The 20,088-nt window shown below is 54.1% G+C and overlaps 1 protein-coding gene across 1 annotated transcript; it reads right to left on the bottom strand.

Moving 5' to 3' along the window:
• Window positions 1-10,524: 10,524 nt before the first annotated feature.
• Window positions 10,525-11,433, bottom strand: LOC145339701 (transmembrane protein 121-like). Its single transcript, XM_080184223.1, has one exon. The coding sequence runs from the start codon at window positions 11,431-11,433 to the stop codon at window positions 10,525-10,527; it is 909 nt and encodes a 302-aa protein (XP_080040349.1).
• Between the last annotated feature and the right edge of the window lie 8,655 nt (window positions 11,434-20,088).

Genomic DNA, 20,088 nt, shown 5'->3' with positions numbered 1-20,088 from the left:
TTCCTGTTACACTGTAACACACTGACGCCTTCCTGTTACACTGTATCACACTGACGCCTTCCTGTTACACTGTATCACACTGACACCTTCCTGTTACACTGTAACACACTGATACCTTTCTGTTACACTGTATCACACTGACACCTTCCTGTTACATTGTAACACACTGACGCCTTCCTGTTACACTGTATCACACTGACTCCTTCCTGTTACACTGTAACACACTGACACCTTCCCGTTACACTGTATCACACTGACGCCTTCCCGTTACACTGTAACACAGTGACGCCTTCCTGTTACACTGTAACACACTGACGCCTTCCTGTTACACTGTATCACACTGACGCCTTCCTGTTACACTGTAACACACTGACGCCTTCCTGTTACACTGTATCACACTGACGCCTTCCTGTTACACTGTATCACACTGACGCCTTCCTGTTACACTGTATCACACTGACGCCTTCCTGTTACACTGTAACACACTGACACCTTCCTGTTACACTGTAACACACTGACGCCTTCCTGTTACACTGTATCACACTGACGCCTTCCTGTTACACTGTATCACACTGACGCCTTCCTGTTACACTGTATCACACTGATACCTTCCTGTTACACTGTAACACACTGACGCCTTCCTGTTACACTGTAACACACTGACGCCTTTCTGTTACACTGTAACACACTGACACCTTCCTGTTACACTGTATCACACTGACGCCTTTCTGTTACACTGTATCACACTGACGCCTTTCTGTTACACTGTATCACACTGACGCCTTCCTGTTACACTGTATCACACTGACGCCTTCCTGTTACACTGTATCACACTGACGCCTTTCTGTTACACTGTATCACACTGATGCCTTCCTGTTACACTGTATCACACTGACGCCTTCCTGTTACACTGTAACACACTGACGCCTTCCTCTTACACTGTATCACACTGACACCTTCCTGTTACACTGTAACACACTGACACCTTCCTGTTACACTGTATCACACTGACGCCTTCCTGTTACACTGTAACACACTGACGCCTTCCTGTTACACTGTATCACACTGACGCCTTCCTGTTACACTGTATCACACTGACGCCTTTCTGTTACACTGTATCACACTGATGCCTTCCTGTTACACTGTATCACACTGACGCCTTCCTGTTACACTGTAACACACTGACACCTTCCTGTTACACTGTATCACACTGACACCTTCCTGTTACACTGTAACACACTGACACCTTCCTGTTACACTGTAACACACTGACACCTTCCTGTTACACTGTAACACACTGACGCCTTCCTCTTACACTGTAACACACTGACACCTTCCTGTTACACTGTATCACACTGACGCCTTCCTGTTACACTGTAACACACTGACGCCTTCCTGTTACACTGTAACACACTGACACCTTCCCGTTACACTGTAACACAATGACACCTTCCTGTTACACTGTATCACACTGACACCTTCCTGTTACACTGTATCACACTGACTCCTTCCTGTTACACTGTAACACACTGACACCTTCCTGTTACACTGTAACACACTGACACCTTCCTGTTACACTGTATCACACTGACGCCTTCCTGTTACACTGTAACACACTGACACCTTCCTGTTACACTGTATCACACTGACACCTTCCTGTTACACTGACGCCTTCCTGTTACACTGTAACACACTGACACCTTCCTGTTACACTGTAACACACTGACACATTCCTGTTACACTGTATCACACTGACACCTTCCTGTTACACTGTAACACACTGACACCTTCCTGTTACACTGTAACACACTGACACCTTCCTGTTACACTGTATCAAACTGACACCTTCCTGTTACACTGACGCCTTCCTGTTACACTGACGCCTTCCTGTTACACTGTATCACACTGACGCCTTCCCGTTACACTGTAACACACTGACTCCTTCCCGTTACACTGTAACACACTGACGCCTTCCCGTTACACTGTAACACACTGACACCTTCCCGTTACACTGTAACACACTGACGCCTTCCTGTTACACTGTAACACACTGACTCCTTCCCGTTACACTGTAACACACTGACGCCTTCCCGTTACACTGTAACACACTGACACCTTCCCGTTACACTGTAACACACTGACGCCTTCCTGTTACACTGTAACACAATGACTCCTTCCTGTTACACTGTAACACACTGACACCTTCCTGTTACACTGTATCACACTGACACCTTCCTGTTACACTGTAACACACTGACTCCTTCCTGTTACACTGTATCACACTGACACCTTCCTGTTACACTGTATCACACTGACACCTTCCTGTTACACTGTATCACACTGACACCTTCCTGTTACACTGTAACACACTGACACCTTCCTGTTACACTGTAACACACTGACACCTTCCTGTTACACTGTAACACACTGACACCTTCCTGTTACACTGTATCACACTGACGCCTTCCTGTTACACTGTATCACACTGACTCCTTCCTGTTACACTGTAACACACTGACACCTTCCTGTTACACTGTAACACACTGACACCTTCCTGTTACACTGTAACACACTGACACCTTCCTGATACATGTATCACACTGACACCTTCCTGTTACACTGTAACACACTGACACCTTCCTGTTACACTGTAACACACTGACGCCTTCCTGTTACACTGTATCACACTGACTCCTTCCTGTTACACTGTAACACACTGACACCTTCCTGTTACACTGTATCACACTGACACCTTCCTGTTACACTGTATCACACTGACACCTTCCTGTTACACTGTAACACACTGACGCCTTCCTGTTACACTGTATCACACTGACGCCTTCCTGTTACACTGTATCACACTGACGCCTTCCTGTTACACTGTATCACACTGACGCCTTCCTGTTACACTGTATCACACTGACGCCTTCCTGTTACACTGTAACACACTGACACCTTCCTGTTACACTGTATCACACTGACTCTTTCCTGTTACACTGTAACACACTGACACCTTCCTGTTACACTGTATCACACTGACACCTTCCTGTTACACTGTATCACACTGACGCCTTCCTGTTACACTGTATCACACTGACGCCTTCCTGTTACACTGTAACTCACTGACACCTTCCTGTTACACTGTAACACACTGACACCTTCCTGTTACACTGTAACACACTGACACCTTCCTGTTACACTGTAACACACTGACTCCTTCCCGTTATACTGTAACACACTGACACCTTCCTGTTACACTGTAACACACTGACTCCTTCCCGTTACACTGTAACACACTGACACCTTCCTGTTACACTGTAACACACTGACACCTTCCTGTTACACTGTAACACACTGACACCTTCCTGTTACACTGTAACACACTGACACCTTCCTGTTACACTGTATCACACTGACACCTTCCTGTTACACTGACGCCTTCCTGTTACACTGACGCCTTCCTGTTACACTGTATCACACTGACGCCTTCCTGTTACACTGTAACACACTGACTCCTTCCCGTTACACTGTAACACACTGACGCCTTCCCGTTACACTGTAACACACTGACGCCTTCCCGTTACACTGTAACACACTGACGCCTTCCTGTTACACTGTAACACACTGACTCCTTCCCGTTACACTGTAACACACTGACGCCTTCCCGTTACACTGTAACACACTGACGCCTTCCCGTTACACTGTAACACACTGACGCCTTCCAGTTACACTGTAACACACTGACGCCTTCCCGTTACACTGTATCACACTGACACCTTCCTGTTACACTGTATCACACTGACACCTTCCTGTTACACTGTAACACACTGACGCCTTCCCGTTACACTGTATCACACTGACGCCTTCCTGTTACACTGTAACACACTGACGCCTTCCTGTTACACTGTATCACACTGACACCTTCCTGTTACACTGTAACACACTGACGCCTTCCCGTTACACTGTAACACACTGACAGCTTCCCGTTACACTGTAACACACTGACACCTTCCTGTTACACTGTAACACACTGACTCCTTCCTGTTACACTGTAACACACTGACGCCTTCCTGTTACACTGTATCACACTGACACCTTCCCGTTACACTGTAACACACTGACGCCTTCCCGTTACACTGTAACACACTGACTCCTTCCCGTTACACTGTATCACACTGACACCTTCCTGTTACACTGTAACACACTGACGCCTTCCCGTTACACTGTAACACACTGACAGCTTCCCGTTACACTGTAACACACTGACACCTTCCTGTTACACTGTATCACACTGACACCTTCCTGTTACACTGTATCACACTGACACCTTCCTGTTACACTGTAACACACTGACTCCTTCCTGTTACACTGTATCACACTGACACCTTCCTGTTACACTGTATCACACTGACGCCTTCCTGTTACACTGTAACACACTGACACCTTCCCGTTACACTGTAACACACTGACACCTTCCCGTCACTTTGGTAGGAGTAACAGATGTGTCGAGTATAGGGCTAACGGGAGGACTTTGAATAGTGTGGATGAACAGAGGGATCTAGGTGTGTGTGTACATAGATCCCTGAAAGTTGGGAATCAAGTAGATAAGGTTGTCAAGAAGGCGTACGGTGTCTTGGCGTTTATTGGTAGGGGGATTGAATTTAGGAGTCGCAGTGTAATGTTGCAACTGTACACTACTCTAGTGCGGCCGCACTTGGAGTACTGTGTGCAGTTCTGGTCCCCGCATTACAAGAAGGATGTGGAGGCGTTGGAGAGGGTGCAGAGGAGGTTTACTAGGATGTTGCCTGGTATGGTGGGGAGGTCCTATGAGGAGAGACTGAGGGATCTAGGGTTGTTTTCGTTGGAAAGAAGGCGGCTAAGAGGGGATCTTATTGAAACATATAAGATGATTAGAGGTTTAGATAGGGTGGATAGTGATAGCCTTTTTCCTCGGATGGAGAAAGCTAGCACGAGGGGGCATGGCTTTAAATTAAGGGGGGGTAGCTACAGGACGGATGTCAGGGGTAGGTTCTTTACCCAGCGGGTGGTGAGGGATTGGAATGCCCTGCCTGCTGCAGTTGTAAATGCGTCTAGTTTGGGGGCGTTTAAGAGATCTCTGGATAGGTTTATGGACGAAAAGGGATTGGTATAGGCTAGTGGGTCATTGTTTTTGTAACTGGTCGGCGCAACATCGTGGGCCGAAGGGCCTGTTCTGCGCTGTAATGTTCTATGTTCTATGTTCTATGTTCTATGTTACACTGTAACACACTGACACCTTCCTGTTACACTGTAACACACTGACTCCTTCCTGTTACACTGTATCACACTGACACCTTCCTGTTACACTGTATCACACTGATACCTTCCTGTTACACTGTATCACACTGACACCTTCCTGTTACACTGTAACACACTGACACCTTCCTGTTACACTGTAACACACTGACACCTTCCTGTTACACTGTAACACACTGACACCTTCCTGTTACACTGTATCACACTGACACCTTCCTGTTACACTGTATCACACTGACGCCTTCCTGTTACACTGTAACACACTGACACCTTCCCGTTACACTGTAACACACTGACACCTTCCCGTTACACTGTAACACACTGACTCCTTCCCGTTACACTGTAACACACTGACGCCTTCCCGTTACACTGTAACACACTGACACCTTCCTGTTACACTGTATCACACTGACACCTTCCTGTTACACTGTAACACACTGACGCCTTCCTGTTACACTGACGCCTTCCTGTTACACTGTATCACACTGACACCTTCCTGTTACACTGTAACACACTGACGCCTTCCTGTTACACTGTAACACACTGACGCCTTCCCGTTACACTGTAACACACTGACACCTTCCTGTTACACTGTAACACACTGACACCTTCCTGTTACACTGTAACACACTGACTCCTTCCTGTTACACTGTAACACACTGACTCCTTCCTGTTACACTGTAACACACTGACACCTTCCCGTTACACTGTAACACACTGCAGTATAGATGTAGGCACGTTTTGATAATATTTTGCAAGGCAGTTGTTCAACCGCCCCTGGAGTATTGAACAGTCTAGTTTTCTGATCTAACGGGCGATATACCAGCTGAGAGAATGGTCACTAGATCAATTCTGGATATGGAGGGGATTTCTAATCAGGGGAGTTTGAGGAGATTGGTCCTTTATTCATCAGAGTTTAGGAGAATGGGATTCAATTTTATTGAGACAGATTGGGTTGTCAGTGTCGTCGCTGACAGGTTGTCTCCTCTTGTGGGAGAATCTCAGAGTCACCCATTTCCAGCAGAGATGAGGATAGTTCTGTCTCTCTCAGACAGGAGTGAATCTGTACAATTCTTTATTGCAGAGTTGGGTCTGTCGGTGTGTTCAAGGCTGGGATAAGCAGATTTTTATTTGAGGATTGTGGGAGTATAGCGGGAAGGTGGAGTTGTGGATCATCACATCAGATCTCATTGAATGGCAGAGCACAGTGTGTGGGCCGAACGGCCTCCTTCCACTCCGGTTTCTTCTGGTTTTATGACTCGGGCACATGGCAACAATTTCAAAATGTGTTTGTCACAGGGATAACTCGGGATGGGAATTAAATACCAGCAATGAATAAAAGCAGGATTTCTCCCCATATCCCCAACACTCCTCAATCTCTCTGTGCCAATAATCTGAGGATATTGTAGCTCTGTTAGTGCTGCAGTAACCCCAGGGTCAATGGCCAGGGGTTCGGGGGTGGGGGGGGAAATAGAACAGGAACTTACTGAGTGTTTTTAATGTATTCATCAGGGATCCCAGCAGTGAAAGTACTGAGATGTTTAAATTATCTCCATCCATGTTTAATTAGCATCAAAAACAAGCAAACCACACTTCTTATAAAATATAAATCTTTTTAAAAAGTCTCTGCTCCAGCCAGTGTCCAGCTCCGCTCCAGCCAGTGTCCAGTTCTTCTCCAGCCAGTGTCCAGCTCCGCTCCAGCCAGTGTCCAGCTCTGCCCCAGCCAGTGTCCAGCTCCGCTCCAGCCAGTGTCCAGCTCTTCTCCAGCCAGTGTCCAGCTCTGCCCCAGCCACTGTCCAGCTCTGCCCCAGCCAGTGTCCAGCTCCGCTCCAGCCAGTGTCCAGTTCTTCTCCAGCCAGTGTCCAGCTCTGCCCCAGCCACTGTCCAGCTCAGCTCCAGCCAGCATCCAGCTCTTCTCCAGCCAGTGTCCAGCTCTGCTCCAGCCAGTGTCCAGCTCTGCTCCAGCCAGTGTCCAGCTCTGCCCCAGCCAGTGTCCAGCTCTGCTCCAGCCAGTGTCCAGCCCTTCTCCAGCCAGTGTCTAGCTCTTCTCCAGCCAGTATCCAGCTCGGCCCCAGCCAGTGTCCAGCTCTTCTCCAGCCAGTGTCCAGCTCTGCTCCAGCCAGTGTCCAGCCCTTCTCCAGCCAGTGTCTAGCTCTTCTCCAGCCAGTATCCAGCTCTGCCCCAGCCAGTGTCCAGCTCGGCCCCAGCCAGCGTCCAGCTCTTCTCCAGCCAGTGTCCAGTTCTTCTCCAGCCAGTGTCCAGCTCTGCTCCAGCCAGTGTCCAGCCCTGCTCCAGCCAGTGTCCAGCTCTTCTCCAGCCAGTGTCCAGCTCTGCCCCAGCCAGTGTCCAGCTCTGCCCCAGCCAGTGTCCAGCTCTGCTCCAGCCAGTGTCCAGCTCTGCTCCAGCCAGCGTCGAGCTCTGCTCCAGCCAGTGTCCAGCTCTGCCCCAGCCAGTGTCCAGCTCTGCTCCAGCCAGTGTCCAGCTCTGCTCCAGCCAGTGTCCAGCTCTGCTCCAGCCAGTGTCCAGCTCTGCTCCAGCCACTGTCCAGCTGTGCTCCATCCACTGTCCAGCTATGCTCCAGCCAGTGTCCAGCTCTGCACCAGCCAGTGTCCACTCTGCACCAGCCAGTGTCCAGCCCTGCACCAGCCAGTGTCCAGCCCTGCTCCAGCCAGTGTCCAGCTGTGTTCCAGCCAGTGTCCAGCTCTGCTCCAGCCAGTGTCCGCTGTGCTCCAGCCAGTGTCCAGCCCTGCTCCAGCCAGTGTCCAGCTCTGTTCCATCCACAGTCCAGCTCTGCTCCAGCCAGTGTCCAGCTCTGTTCCATCCACAGTCCAGCTCTGCTCCAGCCAGTGTCCGCTGTGCTCCAGCCAGTGTCCAGCCCTGCTCCAGCCAGTGTCCAGCTCTGCTCCATCCACTGTCCAGCTCTGGTCCAGCCAGCGTCCGCTGTGCTCCAGCCAGTGTCCAGCCCTGCTCCAGCCAGTGTCCAGCTCTGCTCCATCCACTGTCCAGCTCTGCTCCAGCCAGTGTCTACCCCTGCTCCAGCCACTGTCCAGCTCTGCTCCAGCCAGTGTCCAGCTCTTCTCCAGCCAGTGTCCAGCTCTTCTCCAGCCAGTGTCCAGCTCTGCTCCAAATACTGTCCAGCCACTGTCCAGCTCTGCTCCAGCCACTGTCCAGCTGTGCTCCAGCCAGTGTCCACTCTGCACCAGCCAGTGTCCAGCTGTGCTCCAGCCAGTGTCCAGCTGTGCTCCGGCCAGTGTCCAGCTCTGCTCCAGCCATGCTGGTTGTGGGATCTTGCTGTGCACAGCTGTTACTGCAGCCAACCTACTTCGCCAATCCTCATTGGTGGAAGGTCACCTGGAATGGTCCTGAGGTCAGAGAGAAAATGGCAGTTCACTCTTCAGCTGCTCTGTCTGATTGGTTGATCCTGGTTAGTGGGCGGGTTAGTATCTGACCACCCCCACTCCCTACCCCCCCACCGCCCCCACCCCCCACCCACCCCCACCCCCCACACCACCCCCCCCACCCCCCACACCCCCCCACCCCCCACCCCCCCCCCACCCCCCACACCCCTCCCCCGGCCTGAGGGAGTTTTGCTCCTGGTTTGTGTGGGGTTGGCTGAGGGAGGGAGGGTCGTGAGGCACTGGCAGGAGTCTGAGGTTCACAAGAGGAACCTCAAGAGAGGAGGGGGGGTAACTGAACCTTCAGCAGCCCCCCACGAGGGGTGAGGGGCGAGGAGGGGAGGGAAGGAGGAGGGGCGGGGAGGGGGGAGGGGCGGGGATGGGGGAGAGGAGGGGAGGGGGGAGAGGGGAGAGGAGGGGGGAAAGAAGAGGGACGGGGAGAGGAGGGGGAGGAGGGAAGGGGATGAGGGGACAGGGGAAAGGAGGGAAGAGGAGGATGAGGGGAAGAGAAGGGGTAGGGGAAGGTGGGAAAGGAGGGAAAGAGAGGGGAGGAGGGGAGTGGGTGTGGAGGGGAGGGGAGGGGACTGGGAGGCAGGAAGGGGGGTGGGAGGGGAGAGGAGGGGAGGGAGAGTTTGGGGAGGGGGAGAGGAGGAGGGGATGGAGGTCGGGAGGGAGGAGGGAGGGGAGTGAGAAAGGGGGGAGGGGGAGGTGAGGGGGAGGGGACGGGAGAGGAGGGCAGGTGGCAAGGACAGAGAGGGGCGGGAGGAGGGGGGAGGGAGAGGGGAGGGAAGTGGGTGGGAAGGAGAAGGTGAGGGAGGGAGAGCGGAGAGGTGGGAGAGGGAGGGGGCAGAGGAGGGGGAAGGGTGGAGGAGGGAGGGGGAGAGGAGGGGAGGGGAGAGGAGAGGAGGGAAAGGAGGGGAGGGGGAGAGGAGGGATGGGGAGGGGGAGAAGGGGAAAGGAGGGAAGGAGAGAGGGGGAGTGAGGGAAAGGGTGTCACCATTTGTTAGGCTTTTGAAAACCAGACGGTGGCAGCGAGGGTGAGGGGAGTGAGGGTGAGGGGAGTGAGGGTGAGGTGGTGAGGGTGGTGAGGGTGAGGGGAGTGAGGGTGGGGTGGTGAGGGTGAGGGGAGTGAGGGTGAGGTGGTGAGGGTGAGGTGGTGAGGGTGAGGGGAGTGAGGGTGAGGTGGTGAGGGTGAGGGGAGTGAGGGTGAGGTGGTGAGGGTGAGGTGGTGAGGGTGAGGTGGTGAGGGTGAGGTGGTGAGGGTGAGGGGAGTGAGGGTGAGGTGGTGAGGGTGAGGGGAGTGAGGGTGAGGTGGTGAGGGTGAGGTGGTGAGGGTGAGGGGAGTGAGGGTGAGGGGAGGGAGGGTGAGGTGGTGAGGGTGAGGGGAGTGAGGGTGAGGGGAGGGAGGGTGAGGTGGTGAGGGTGAGGGGAGTGAGGGTGAGGGGAGGGAGGGTGAGGTGGTGAGGGTGAGGTGGTGAGGGTGAGGTGGTGAGGGTGAGGTGGTGAGGGTGAGGGGAGTGAGGGTGAGGTGGTGAGGGTGAGGTGGTGAGGGTGAGGGGAGTGAGGGTGAGGTGGTGAGGGTGAGGTGGTGAGGGTGAGGGGAGTGAGGGTGAGGTGGTGAGGGTGAGGTGGTGAGGGTGAGGGGAGTGAGGGTGGGGTGGTGAGGGTGAGGGGAGTGAGGGTGGGGTGGTGAGGGTGAGGGGAGTGAGGGTGGGGTGGTGAGGGTGGGGTGGTGAGGGTGAGGGGAGTGAGGGTGGGGTGGTGAGGGTGAGGGGAGTGAGGGTGGGGTGGTGAGGGTGAGGGGAGTGAGGGTGGGGTCACGTGTCCTGCCTGGTCAGAGTCTCCAGTGTGGGTGCCAGTTGCAGTGGGTGCTGAGAGTGGGGCCGGAGTGGGGGCTGTGCTGGGGCTCTGGGTCCAGGCCGTGCTCCGGGGGTCGGTTCCGATATTGGATGAAGCTGCAGGTTTTGAGTGCGATGGCCAGGACGTTCTTCCCCATGAAGATTCCTGAGGCCCGGGCATCGCGGAAAAAGAGCAGGTTCGAGCCGCGGACCAGGATAGTGATGAGATTGATGGTGATAAAGCTGAGGATCGGATACAGCATCATTTTGTGTGGGAGGATGTGGATACCCTGCATGCTGATCTCACTCAGAGACACACACGGGAGGATCAGCAGGAGAATATAACAATAGAAAAACATCAAACCCTCTGCCCAGAGAGGGAGAGCTTTCCTCTGAGGCTCCCACAGGTTGGCCTGAATGTCCACCACATCTAACAGGTCTACCACCACCCACAGGAGGCGGTAACGTATCTCTTCCTTCTTCTTTAAGGCTTTCAGATGCTCCATATGGTCAACAGCCACGAGTAGCAGGTAGAGAGCTGGAACACAGATAGACAACAGCAGTGTGAGGCCTTTCCTGGCCAACAGGCCCAGGCTCCTGCGATCAGCCTTGTAATTCTGGTAGACAAAGTAGAGTTTGATCTCCAACACAAAGATGTAGAGGAACCAGAGGACCATGGCATAGCCACGCCTTGCCGTTCGTACCTCTGCACCAACCCATCCCGTCACATATCGCAGAGCTACCAGGAGGCAGACATCACCCACTGTCACCATGATGGTGACTCCAACCTTCCTGGGACTCTGACTTTGTTCAATCAGATAATAGTCCAGAATGGCCAGGCTGCTGAGAATGAGCAGAGTGGACAGACAGGCATGGGGCTTCCTGCTGGAGAGAGCTGGCATCATCATTCCCCAACCTCAACCCACCCAATCTCTCTCTCCGTCTGACTGACTCTCACTCTCTCTGTCTGACTCTCTGTCACACTCTCTCTCTCTGTCTATATCTGTCTCTCTCCCCGTCTATGTTTCTCTCTCCGTCTCTCTCTCTATCGCTCTCTGTCTCTCTCCGTATCTCTCTCTTTCTGTCTACATCTGTTTCTCTCTCTCTGCCTCTCCCTCTCTCTCTCTCTGTTTCTCTCTCTCTGTCTTCTCTCCCTGTCTCTGTCTCTCTCTCGCTCTGCCTCACTTTCTCTTTCTGTCTTTATTTGACTCTCTCATTTTCTCTCACTATCTGACTCCATCCTTTCTCACAGTATTGGCTTTCTCTCTGTCTCCCTCTCTCTCCCTTTCTGTCTCTCCTGTCTATCTGTAATGTCTCTCTCTCTCTCTCTATCTCCCCTTTCTCTCTGTCTGTCTGTCTCTCTCTCTCCGTCTTCCTCTCTCTCTGTCTCCCCCCTCTCTCTCTCTCTTTCTGTCTGCCTCTCTCTCTCTCTGTCTCCCTTCCTTTAACTCCTTGTCTCTCTCTCTCTCTCTCTCACTCCCTCTCTCTCTCTGTCTTTCTCTCTGCCTCCCTCTCTCTCTCTACCTCCGTCTTTCTCTATCTGTCTCCCTTTTTCTCTATCTCTGTCTCTCTCTCTCTCTGTCTCCTTCTCTTTCTCTCTGTCTCCCTCTCTCTATCTCTGTCTCTCTCCCTCTCTTGTCTCCCTCTCCCTCTCTCTCTCTCTGTCCCCCTCTCCCTCTCTCTGTCTCCCTCTCTGTCTCCCTCACTCTGTCTCCCTCTCTCTGTCTCCCTCTCCCTGACTCCCTCTCCCTGACTCCCTCTCTCTGACTCCCTCTCTCTGACTCCCTCTCTTTCTCTCTGTCTCTCCCTCTCTCTGTCTCCCTCTCCCTCTCTCTGACTCCCTCTCTCTGACTCCCTCTCTCCCTTTCACTGTCCCCCTCTCCCTCTCACTGTCCCCCTCTCCCTCTCTCTGACTCCCTCTCTTTCTCTCTGTCCCTCTCTCTCTCTCTCTGTCCCTCTCTGTCTCTCTCTCTCTGTCCCCCTCTCCCTCTCTCTGTCCCTCTCTCTGTCCCTCTCTCTGTCCCTCTCTCTGTCCCTCTCTCTCCCTCTCTCTCTGTCCCCCTCTCCCTCTCTCTGTCCCTCTCTCTGTCCCTCTCTCTCCCTCTCTGTCTGTCCCCCTCTCTCTGCTCCCTGTTACTGGGCTGGAATAGGTTGGTGGACACTGGATTTACAGTGTGAGTGAGGGGGTGAGACAGGGAGGGTCACACAGCAGTCACTGAGGCGATGGATGCAGAGGTTCAGCGTTGGAAACCTGCAGAGAGGAGGGAAAAATGTAATAAAAACATTGGCCACAAAGAACAGCTCGCAAATACTCGCAAAAAGAAGTGAAGCAGCAGCAAGGAGACACGACGGGTAGATTCATCCCTCACTGACCCCATCTCACTGTCTGTTTGTTCCCCATCCATCCCTGGAACATAGAACATTCCAGCGCAGTCCAGGCCCTTCGGCCCTCGATGTTGCGCCGACCAGTGGAACCAATCTAATGACCCTCTAACCTAAACTATTCCAATGTTATCCATATGCCTATCCACTGACCATTTGAACGCCCTTAAAGTTGGCGAGTCCACAACTGCTGCAGGCAGGGCATTCCACGACCTTACTACCCTCTGAGTAAAAGAACCTACCCCTGACATCCGTCCTATAATTACCACCCCTTAATTTAAAGCTATGTCCCCCGTGTTAGCCATCACCATCCGAGGTAAAAGGCTCTCACTGTCCACCCTATCTAACTCTCTGATCATCTTGTATGCCTCAATTAGGTCACCTCGTAACCTTCTTCTCTCCAATGAAAATAACCTCAAGTCCCTCAGCCTTTCCTCATAAGACCTTCCCTCCATACCAGGCAACATCCTGGTAAACCTCCTCTGCACCCTTTCCAATGCCTCCACATCCTTCCCTCTCTCTCTCTCTCTCTCTCTCCATTCCTCTTCCCTCTGAATCCCTCCGTCGCTGAATGTCCCCACCCTGCTCCCGGCCCCCATCCCCCAAACCCCCCCAACCTGCCCCTCCCCCTGTCTATCTCAATGCCTAACTCTCTCTTTCTCCCTCTCGGTTGCCATCATTTTGGCTGTCTCTGTGTCTCTGTGTGTGTCTCCGTCTCTGTCTCTATCTGTGTCTGTGTGTATATCTCCATCTTTGTCTCTATCTCCATGTGTGTGTCTCTATCTCCATGTGTGTGTCTCTATCTCTGTCTCTGTCTGTCTGTGTATTCTCCCTCTGTGTGTGTGTGTGTGTGTGTGTGTCTCTCTCTCTCTCTCTCCCTCTGTCTCGCCTGTCTGTGTATTCTCCCTCTGTGTGAGTGTGTGTGTGTCTCACTGTCACTGTCAGTGTGCCTGTGTGTGTGTGTCTCCCTCTCTGTCTCTATCTGTGTGTGTGTATTAGAGGGGTTTAGGATAATTCGGGACTAAAAGTCTTATAGATTAAGATACGCTAATTTAGAGAGAATATTGTACTGTAAGAGTACCAGGTACCTGGAGTTACAAAGGTTTTGTACACAAAGAAGGCAAGTGTCCAGCAGAGGACAGCACAGTAGTGATGCTGATTGGCTGTTGTGGGGAGGATTTGCATAGGTGCGGTTACTGTGAGCAGGAAGTGGTTTATGGGGGAGTTGCTGAGTTGGGTTGGAGCAGGGTGTTAGGTTGGAGCAGTAGGTGGATGCACTGTGGAACATACAGGAGAACATAAGAAATAGGAGCAGGAGTAGGCCATCTAGCCCTTCGAGCCTGTCCCGCTATTCAATAAGATCATGGCTGATCTGTCGTGGCTCAGTTCCACATTCCCGCCCTCTCCCCATAACCCTTAATCCCCGCTCTTATCAAAAACCTATCAACCCATGACTTAAAAATATTTAGCGAGGCAGCCTCCACCACTTCAACGGGCAGAGAATTCCAGAGATTCACCACCCTTTGAGTGAAGAAGTTCCTCCTCAACTCCATTCTAAACCGCCTCCCCTTTATCTTGAGGCTGTGCCCCCTAGTCCTACTGTCCTTTCTGAGCGGGAAGAATCTCTCTACCTCTACCCTATTCATCCCCTTCATTATCTTATACGTCTCTATAAGATCCCCCCTCATCCTTCTAAACTCCAACGAGTACAGACCCAGTCTATTTAGTCTCTCTTCATAGATAAACCTCCTCATCTCCGGTATCAGCCTAGTGAACCTCCTCTGCACTCCCTCCAAGGCCAAAATATCCTTGCGCAAGTGCGGCGACCAAAACTGCACACAGTACTCCAGCTGCGGCCTCACCAGTGCCCTGTACAGTTGCAGCAAGACCTCCCTGCTTTTATATTCTATCCCCCTCGCTATGAAGGCCAGCATCCCATTCGCCTTCCTGACCACCTGCTGCACCTGCAGGCTGGGTTTTTGCAACTCATGGACAAGGACCCCCAGGTCCCTCTGCACCGTAGCATGCTGCAGCTTTTCGCCTTTAAATAGTAATCCCTCCTACTATTATTCCTGCCAAAGTGGATAACCTCACACTTGCTAACATTATACTCCATCTGCCAGGTCCTCGCCCACTCGCTCAGCCTATCCAGATCCCTCTGCAGACTTTCCACACCCTCCGCACAATTTGCTTTTCCACTCATCTTCGTGTCATCAGCAAATTTCGTTACCCAACGCTCAGCCCCCTCCTCCAGATCATCTATATAAATGGTAAATACACATCCACCACTCTACAATGTGTTCAGTCACATTTTCAAAGAACTCAACTAGGCTCGTAAGGCACGACCTGCCCTTGACAAAGCCGTGCTGACTATTCCTGATTATACTAAACTTCTCTAAAACCAAAAGAGAAAATGCTGGAACCTTTACCAATGGTCATCTGGACTCCAAACATCAGCTCCTTCCTCTCCTTACAGATGCTGCCAGAACTGTGGAGATTTTCCAGCATTTTCTCTTTTAGTTTCAGATTCCAGCATCCGCAGTAATTTGCTTTTATCCAGAAGTCATGTTGGAGTTGTCCAGAACTTTGGTGAGGCCACAGCTAGAGGACCGTATGCAGTTCTGGTCACCACATTATCGGAAGGATGTGATTGCACTGGAGAGGGTGCAGAGGAGATTCACCAGGATGCTGCCTGGGATGGAACATTTAAATTACGAAGAGAGGTTGCGTAGGCTTGTGTTGTTTTCATTGGAGCAGAGAAGACTGAGGGGCGACCTCATCGAGGGGTACAAGATGATGAGACACATGGTTAGAGTGGATGAGGAGCAGCTGTTCCCTTAATTGAAGAATCAGTCACGCGGGGACATAGGTTCAATGTGAGGGGGAGGAGGTTTTGGGGGATGTGAGGAAATCCTTTTTACTGAGAGGGTGGTGAGGGGGTGGGATGTACTGCCTGGGAGGGGGGTGGGGGGTGGGATGTGCTGCCTGGGAGGGGGGTGGGGGTGGGGGGTGGGATGTGCTGCCTGGGAGGGGGGTGGGGGGTGGGATGTGCTGCCTGGGAGGGGGGTGGGGGTGGGGGGTGGGATGTGCTGCCTGGGAGGGGGTGGGGGGGTGGGATGTGCTGCCTGGGAGGGGGGTGGGGGGGTGGGATGTGCTGCCTGGGAGGGGGGTGGGGGGTGGGATGTACTGCCTGGGAGGGGGGTGGGGGGGTGGGATGTGCTGCCTGGGAGGGGGGTGGGGGTGGGATGTGCTGCCTGGGAGGGGGGTGGGGGGTGGGATGTGCTGCCTGGGAGGGGGGTGGGGGGTGGGATGTGCTGCCTGGGAGGGGGGTGGGGGGTGGGATGCTGCCTGGGAGGGGGGGGGGGGGGGATGCCTCACATCCTTTAAAAAGTACCTGGATGAGCAGTTGGCACCTCAGATCATTCAGGGCTATGGACCCAGTGCTGGCAGATGGGATTAGGTGGAATTCAGGTGTTTGTAATGTGCCAGTGGGGACTCGATGGGCCGAAGGGCTTCTTCTGTACTGTATGATCCTATGACTCTCTCCCTGTCTGTCTCTGTCTCTCTCTGTGTCTCATTCTCTGTTCTCCCTCTGTGTCTTTGTATCACTCTCTGTCTCTGTGCCCTCTCTCTATCTCTGTCCCTCTGATCTCAATCTCATCTTTCTCCCTCCCTCTCTGTGTCTCCCTCTCTGTGCCTCCCTCTCTGTGTCTCCCTCTCTGTGTCTCCCTCTGTGTCTCCCTCTCTGTGTCTCCCTCTCTGTGTCTCCCTCCCTCCCTGTGTCTCCCTCCCTCCCTGTGTCTCCCTCCCTCTCTGTGTCTCCCTCCCTGTGTCTCCCTCCCTCTCTGTGTCTCCCTCCCTCTCTGTGTCTCCCTCCCTATCTGTGTCTCCCTCTCTGTGTCTCCCTCCCTCTCTGTGTCTCTCTCTCTGTCTGTCTCTCTCTGTCGCTATCCCTTTCTCCCTCTGCCTCTGTCCCTCCCTCTGTCTCTGTCCCTCTGTGTCTCCCTATCTCTCTCTCTGTTTCCCTCTCTCTCTCTCCCTCTCTCTATCTCTCACTCTCCCTGTATCTCTTTCGGTATCTCTCTCCCTCTCCCTCTCCCTCTCTCTCCCCCTCTGTTTCTCTCTCTCCCTCTGTGTCCCCCCACCCAATCTCTCTTTCCCTCTCTGTGTCCCCCCCCCCTTGGCCTCTCCCTCTCTCTGACACGGAATTATTGAGGGTAATACTTACCCCCGGCGCTGTGTTGCTGCTTTGATTCTGTTTAGTGTGGGATTCAGTGTGTGTTGTGGATCCGGTTCCGCGGGCCTCTCTGGATCAGCAACTGAGCTCTTCACTGCTCTCAGTGTCCGCGGGAGAGAGCGCTGTCCTTTCAGCACCACAGAGAGCCCGGCCAGAGAGAGCCCGGCCAGAGAGAGCCCGGCCAGAGAGAACCCATCCAGAGTGAGCCCATCCAGAGAGAGCCCATCCAGAGTGAGCCCGGCCAGAGTGAGCCCGGCCAGAGAGAGCCCGGCCAGAGAGAACCCATCCAGAGTGAGCCCGGCCAGAGAGAGCCCGGCCAGAGAGAGCCCGGCCAGAGAGAACCCATCCAGAGTGAGCCCGGCCAGAGAGAGCCCGGCCAGAGAGAGCCCGGCCAGAGAGAACCCATCCAGAGTGAGCCCGGCCAGAGAGAGCCCGGCCAGAGAGAGCCCGGCCAGAGAGAGCCCGGCCAGAGAGAACCCATCCAGAGTGAGCCCGGCCAGAGAGAGCCCGGCCAGAGAGAGCCCGGCCAGAGAGAGCCCGGCCAGAGAGAACCCATCCAGAGTGAGCCCGGCCAGAGAGAGCCCGGCCAGAGAGAGCCCGGCCAGAGAGAGCCCGGCCAGAGAGAACCCATCCAGAGTGAGCCCGGCCAGAGAGAGCCCGGCCAGAGAGAACCCGGCCAGAGAGAGCCCGGCCAGAGAGAGCCCGGCCAGAGAGAACCCGGCCAGAGAGAACCCATCCAGAGTGAGCCCGGCCAGAGAGAGCCCGGCCAGAGAGAACCCGGCCAGAGAGAGCCCGGCCAGAGAGAGCCCGGCCAGAGAGAACCCGGCCAGAGAGAGCCCGGCCAGAGAGAGCCCGGCCAGAGAGAGCCCGGCCAGAGAGAACCCGGCCAGAGAGAACCCGGCCAGAGAGAGCCCGGCCAGAGAGAGCCCGGCCAGAGAGAACCCGGCCAGAGTGAGCCCGGCCAGAGAGAACCCGGCCAGAGAGAACCCATCCAGAGAGAGCCCATCCAGAGAGAGCCCATCCAGAGAGAGCCCGGCCAGAGAGAACCCGGCCAGAGAGAACCCATCCAGAGTGAGCCCATCCAGAGTGAACCCGGCCAGAGAGAACCCGGCCAGAGAGAACCGGGCCAGAGTGAGCCCGGCCAGAGAGAACCCATCCAGAGAGAGCCCGGCCAGAGAGAGCCCGGCCAGAGAGAGCCCGGCCAGAGAGAGCCCGGCCAGAGAGAACCGGGCCAGAGAGAACCCGGCCAGAGTGAGCCCGGCCAGAGTGAGCCCGGCCAGAGAGAGCCCGGCCAGAGAGAACCCGGCCAGAGAGAGCCCATCCACAGAGAACCCGGCCAGAGAGAGCCCGGCCAGAGTGAGCCGGGCCAGAGAGAACCCGGCCAGAGAGAACCCGGCCAGAGAGAGCCCGGCCAGAGTGAACCCATCCAGAGAGAGCCCGGCCAGAGAGAACCCGGCCAGAGAGAGCCCGGCCAGAGAGAACGCGGCCAGAGAGAACCCATCCAGAGTGAACCCGGCCAGAGTGAACCCATCCAGAGAGAGCCCGGCCAGAGAGAACCCGGCCAGAGAGAGCCCGGCCAGAGAGAACCCGGCCAGAGAGAGCCCGGCCAGAGTGAGCCCGGCCAGAGAGAGCCCGGCCAGAGAGAACCCGGCCAGAGAGAGCCCGGCCAGACAGAGCCCGGCCAGAGAGAACCCATCCAGAGAGAGCCCGGTCAGAGTGAACCCGGCCAGAGTGGACCCGGCCAGAGTGGACCCGGCCAGAGTGAACCCGGCCAGAGTGAACCCGGCCAGAGAGAACCCGGCCAGAGAGAATCCATCCAGAGAGAGCCCGGCCAGAGTGAACCCGGCCAGAGTGAACCCGGCCAGAGTGAACCCGGCCAGAGAGAACCCGGCCAGAGAGAATCCATCCAGAGAGAGCCCGGCCAGAGTGAACCCGGCCAGAGTGAACCCGGCCAGAGAGAACCCGGCCAGAGAGAATCCATCCAGAGTGAACCCGGCCAGAGTGAACCCGGCCAGAGAGAACCCGGCCAGAGAGAACCCAGCTCCCACTGCCAGACTGGACCGAGATTGTCCCTTCAGCACCAGAGTGAACCAGGTTCCCACTGTGAAACTGGACCCAGACTGGACCTGGATTAAACTCAGACTGATCCCAGTCTGTCCCTTCTTGAATAACTTTTTTGTTTCGGTCTTCACGGAGGAGGACATGAATAAGTTGCCGGATGTTAGAGATGGAAAGGTGGTAGGAGTGGAGGGTCTCGATGACATTACTGTTACTAGAGAGGCGGTGCTCGACAGACTGGAGGGGCTGATTGTGGACAAGTCCCCAGGACCGGATGGAATGCATCCGAGGGTCCTGAAAGAAATGGCGGAGGTGATAGTGGATGCCTTGGTGGTTATTTTCCAGACGTCACTGGATTCCGGGGAAATGCCGGAAGATTGGAAAACGGCTAAAGTTACGCCATTGTTTAAGAAGGGTGCCAGGCAAAAGGCGGGGAATTATAGGCCTGTTAGTTTAACGTCTGTTGTAGGTAAAATGTTAGAATCCGTCATCAAGGAGGAAATAGCGAGGCATCTCGAGGGGAACTGCTTGGTAGAGCAGACGCAGCACGGTTTCGTTAAGGGGAAGTCGTGTCTGACAAATTTACTGGAGTTCTATGAGGATGTGTCGAGGGCGGTGGATAGAGGAGAGCCGGTGGATGTGGTCTTTCTGGATTTTCAGAAGGCGTTTGACAAGGTGCCTCACAAGAGGTTATTGCAGAAGGTCAGGGGGCATGGAGTTGGGGGTAGGGTGTTAGCGTGGATAGAGGATTGGTTGTCAGATAGGAGGCAGAGAGTGGGGGTCAATGGGTGCTATTTGGATTGGCGGATGGTGACTAGTGGAGTGCCCCAGGGGTCGGTGCTGGGGCCTCAGCTATTTACCATTTATATAGATGATCTGGAGG

The sequence above is a fragment of the Carcharhinus amblyrhynchos genome, unplaced genomic scaffold (assembly GCF_965287045.1).
Source record: "Carcharhinus amblyrhynchos unplaced genomic scaffold, sCarAmb.v2.hapA scaffold_619, whole genome shotgun sequence".
In the NCBI taxonomy this organism is placed as follows: Eukaryota; Metazoa; Chordata; class Chondrichthyes; order Carcharhiniformes; family Carcharhinidae; genus Carcharhinus; species Carcharhinus amblyrhynchos.
Note: the sequence above shows the minus strand (reverse complement) of the source record. Positions and strands in the feature narration are given on the sequence as shown.

What these genes read in the sequence shown, in the direction of transcription:
- LOC145339701 (XM_080184223.1), bottom strand. Translation starts at nt 11,433, where the DNA reads ATGATGCCAGCTCTCTCCAGCAGGAAGCCCCATGCCTGTCTGTCCACT.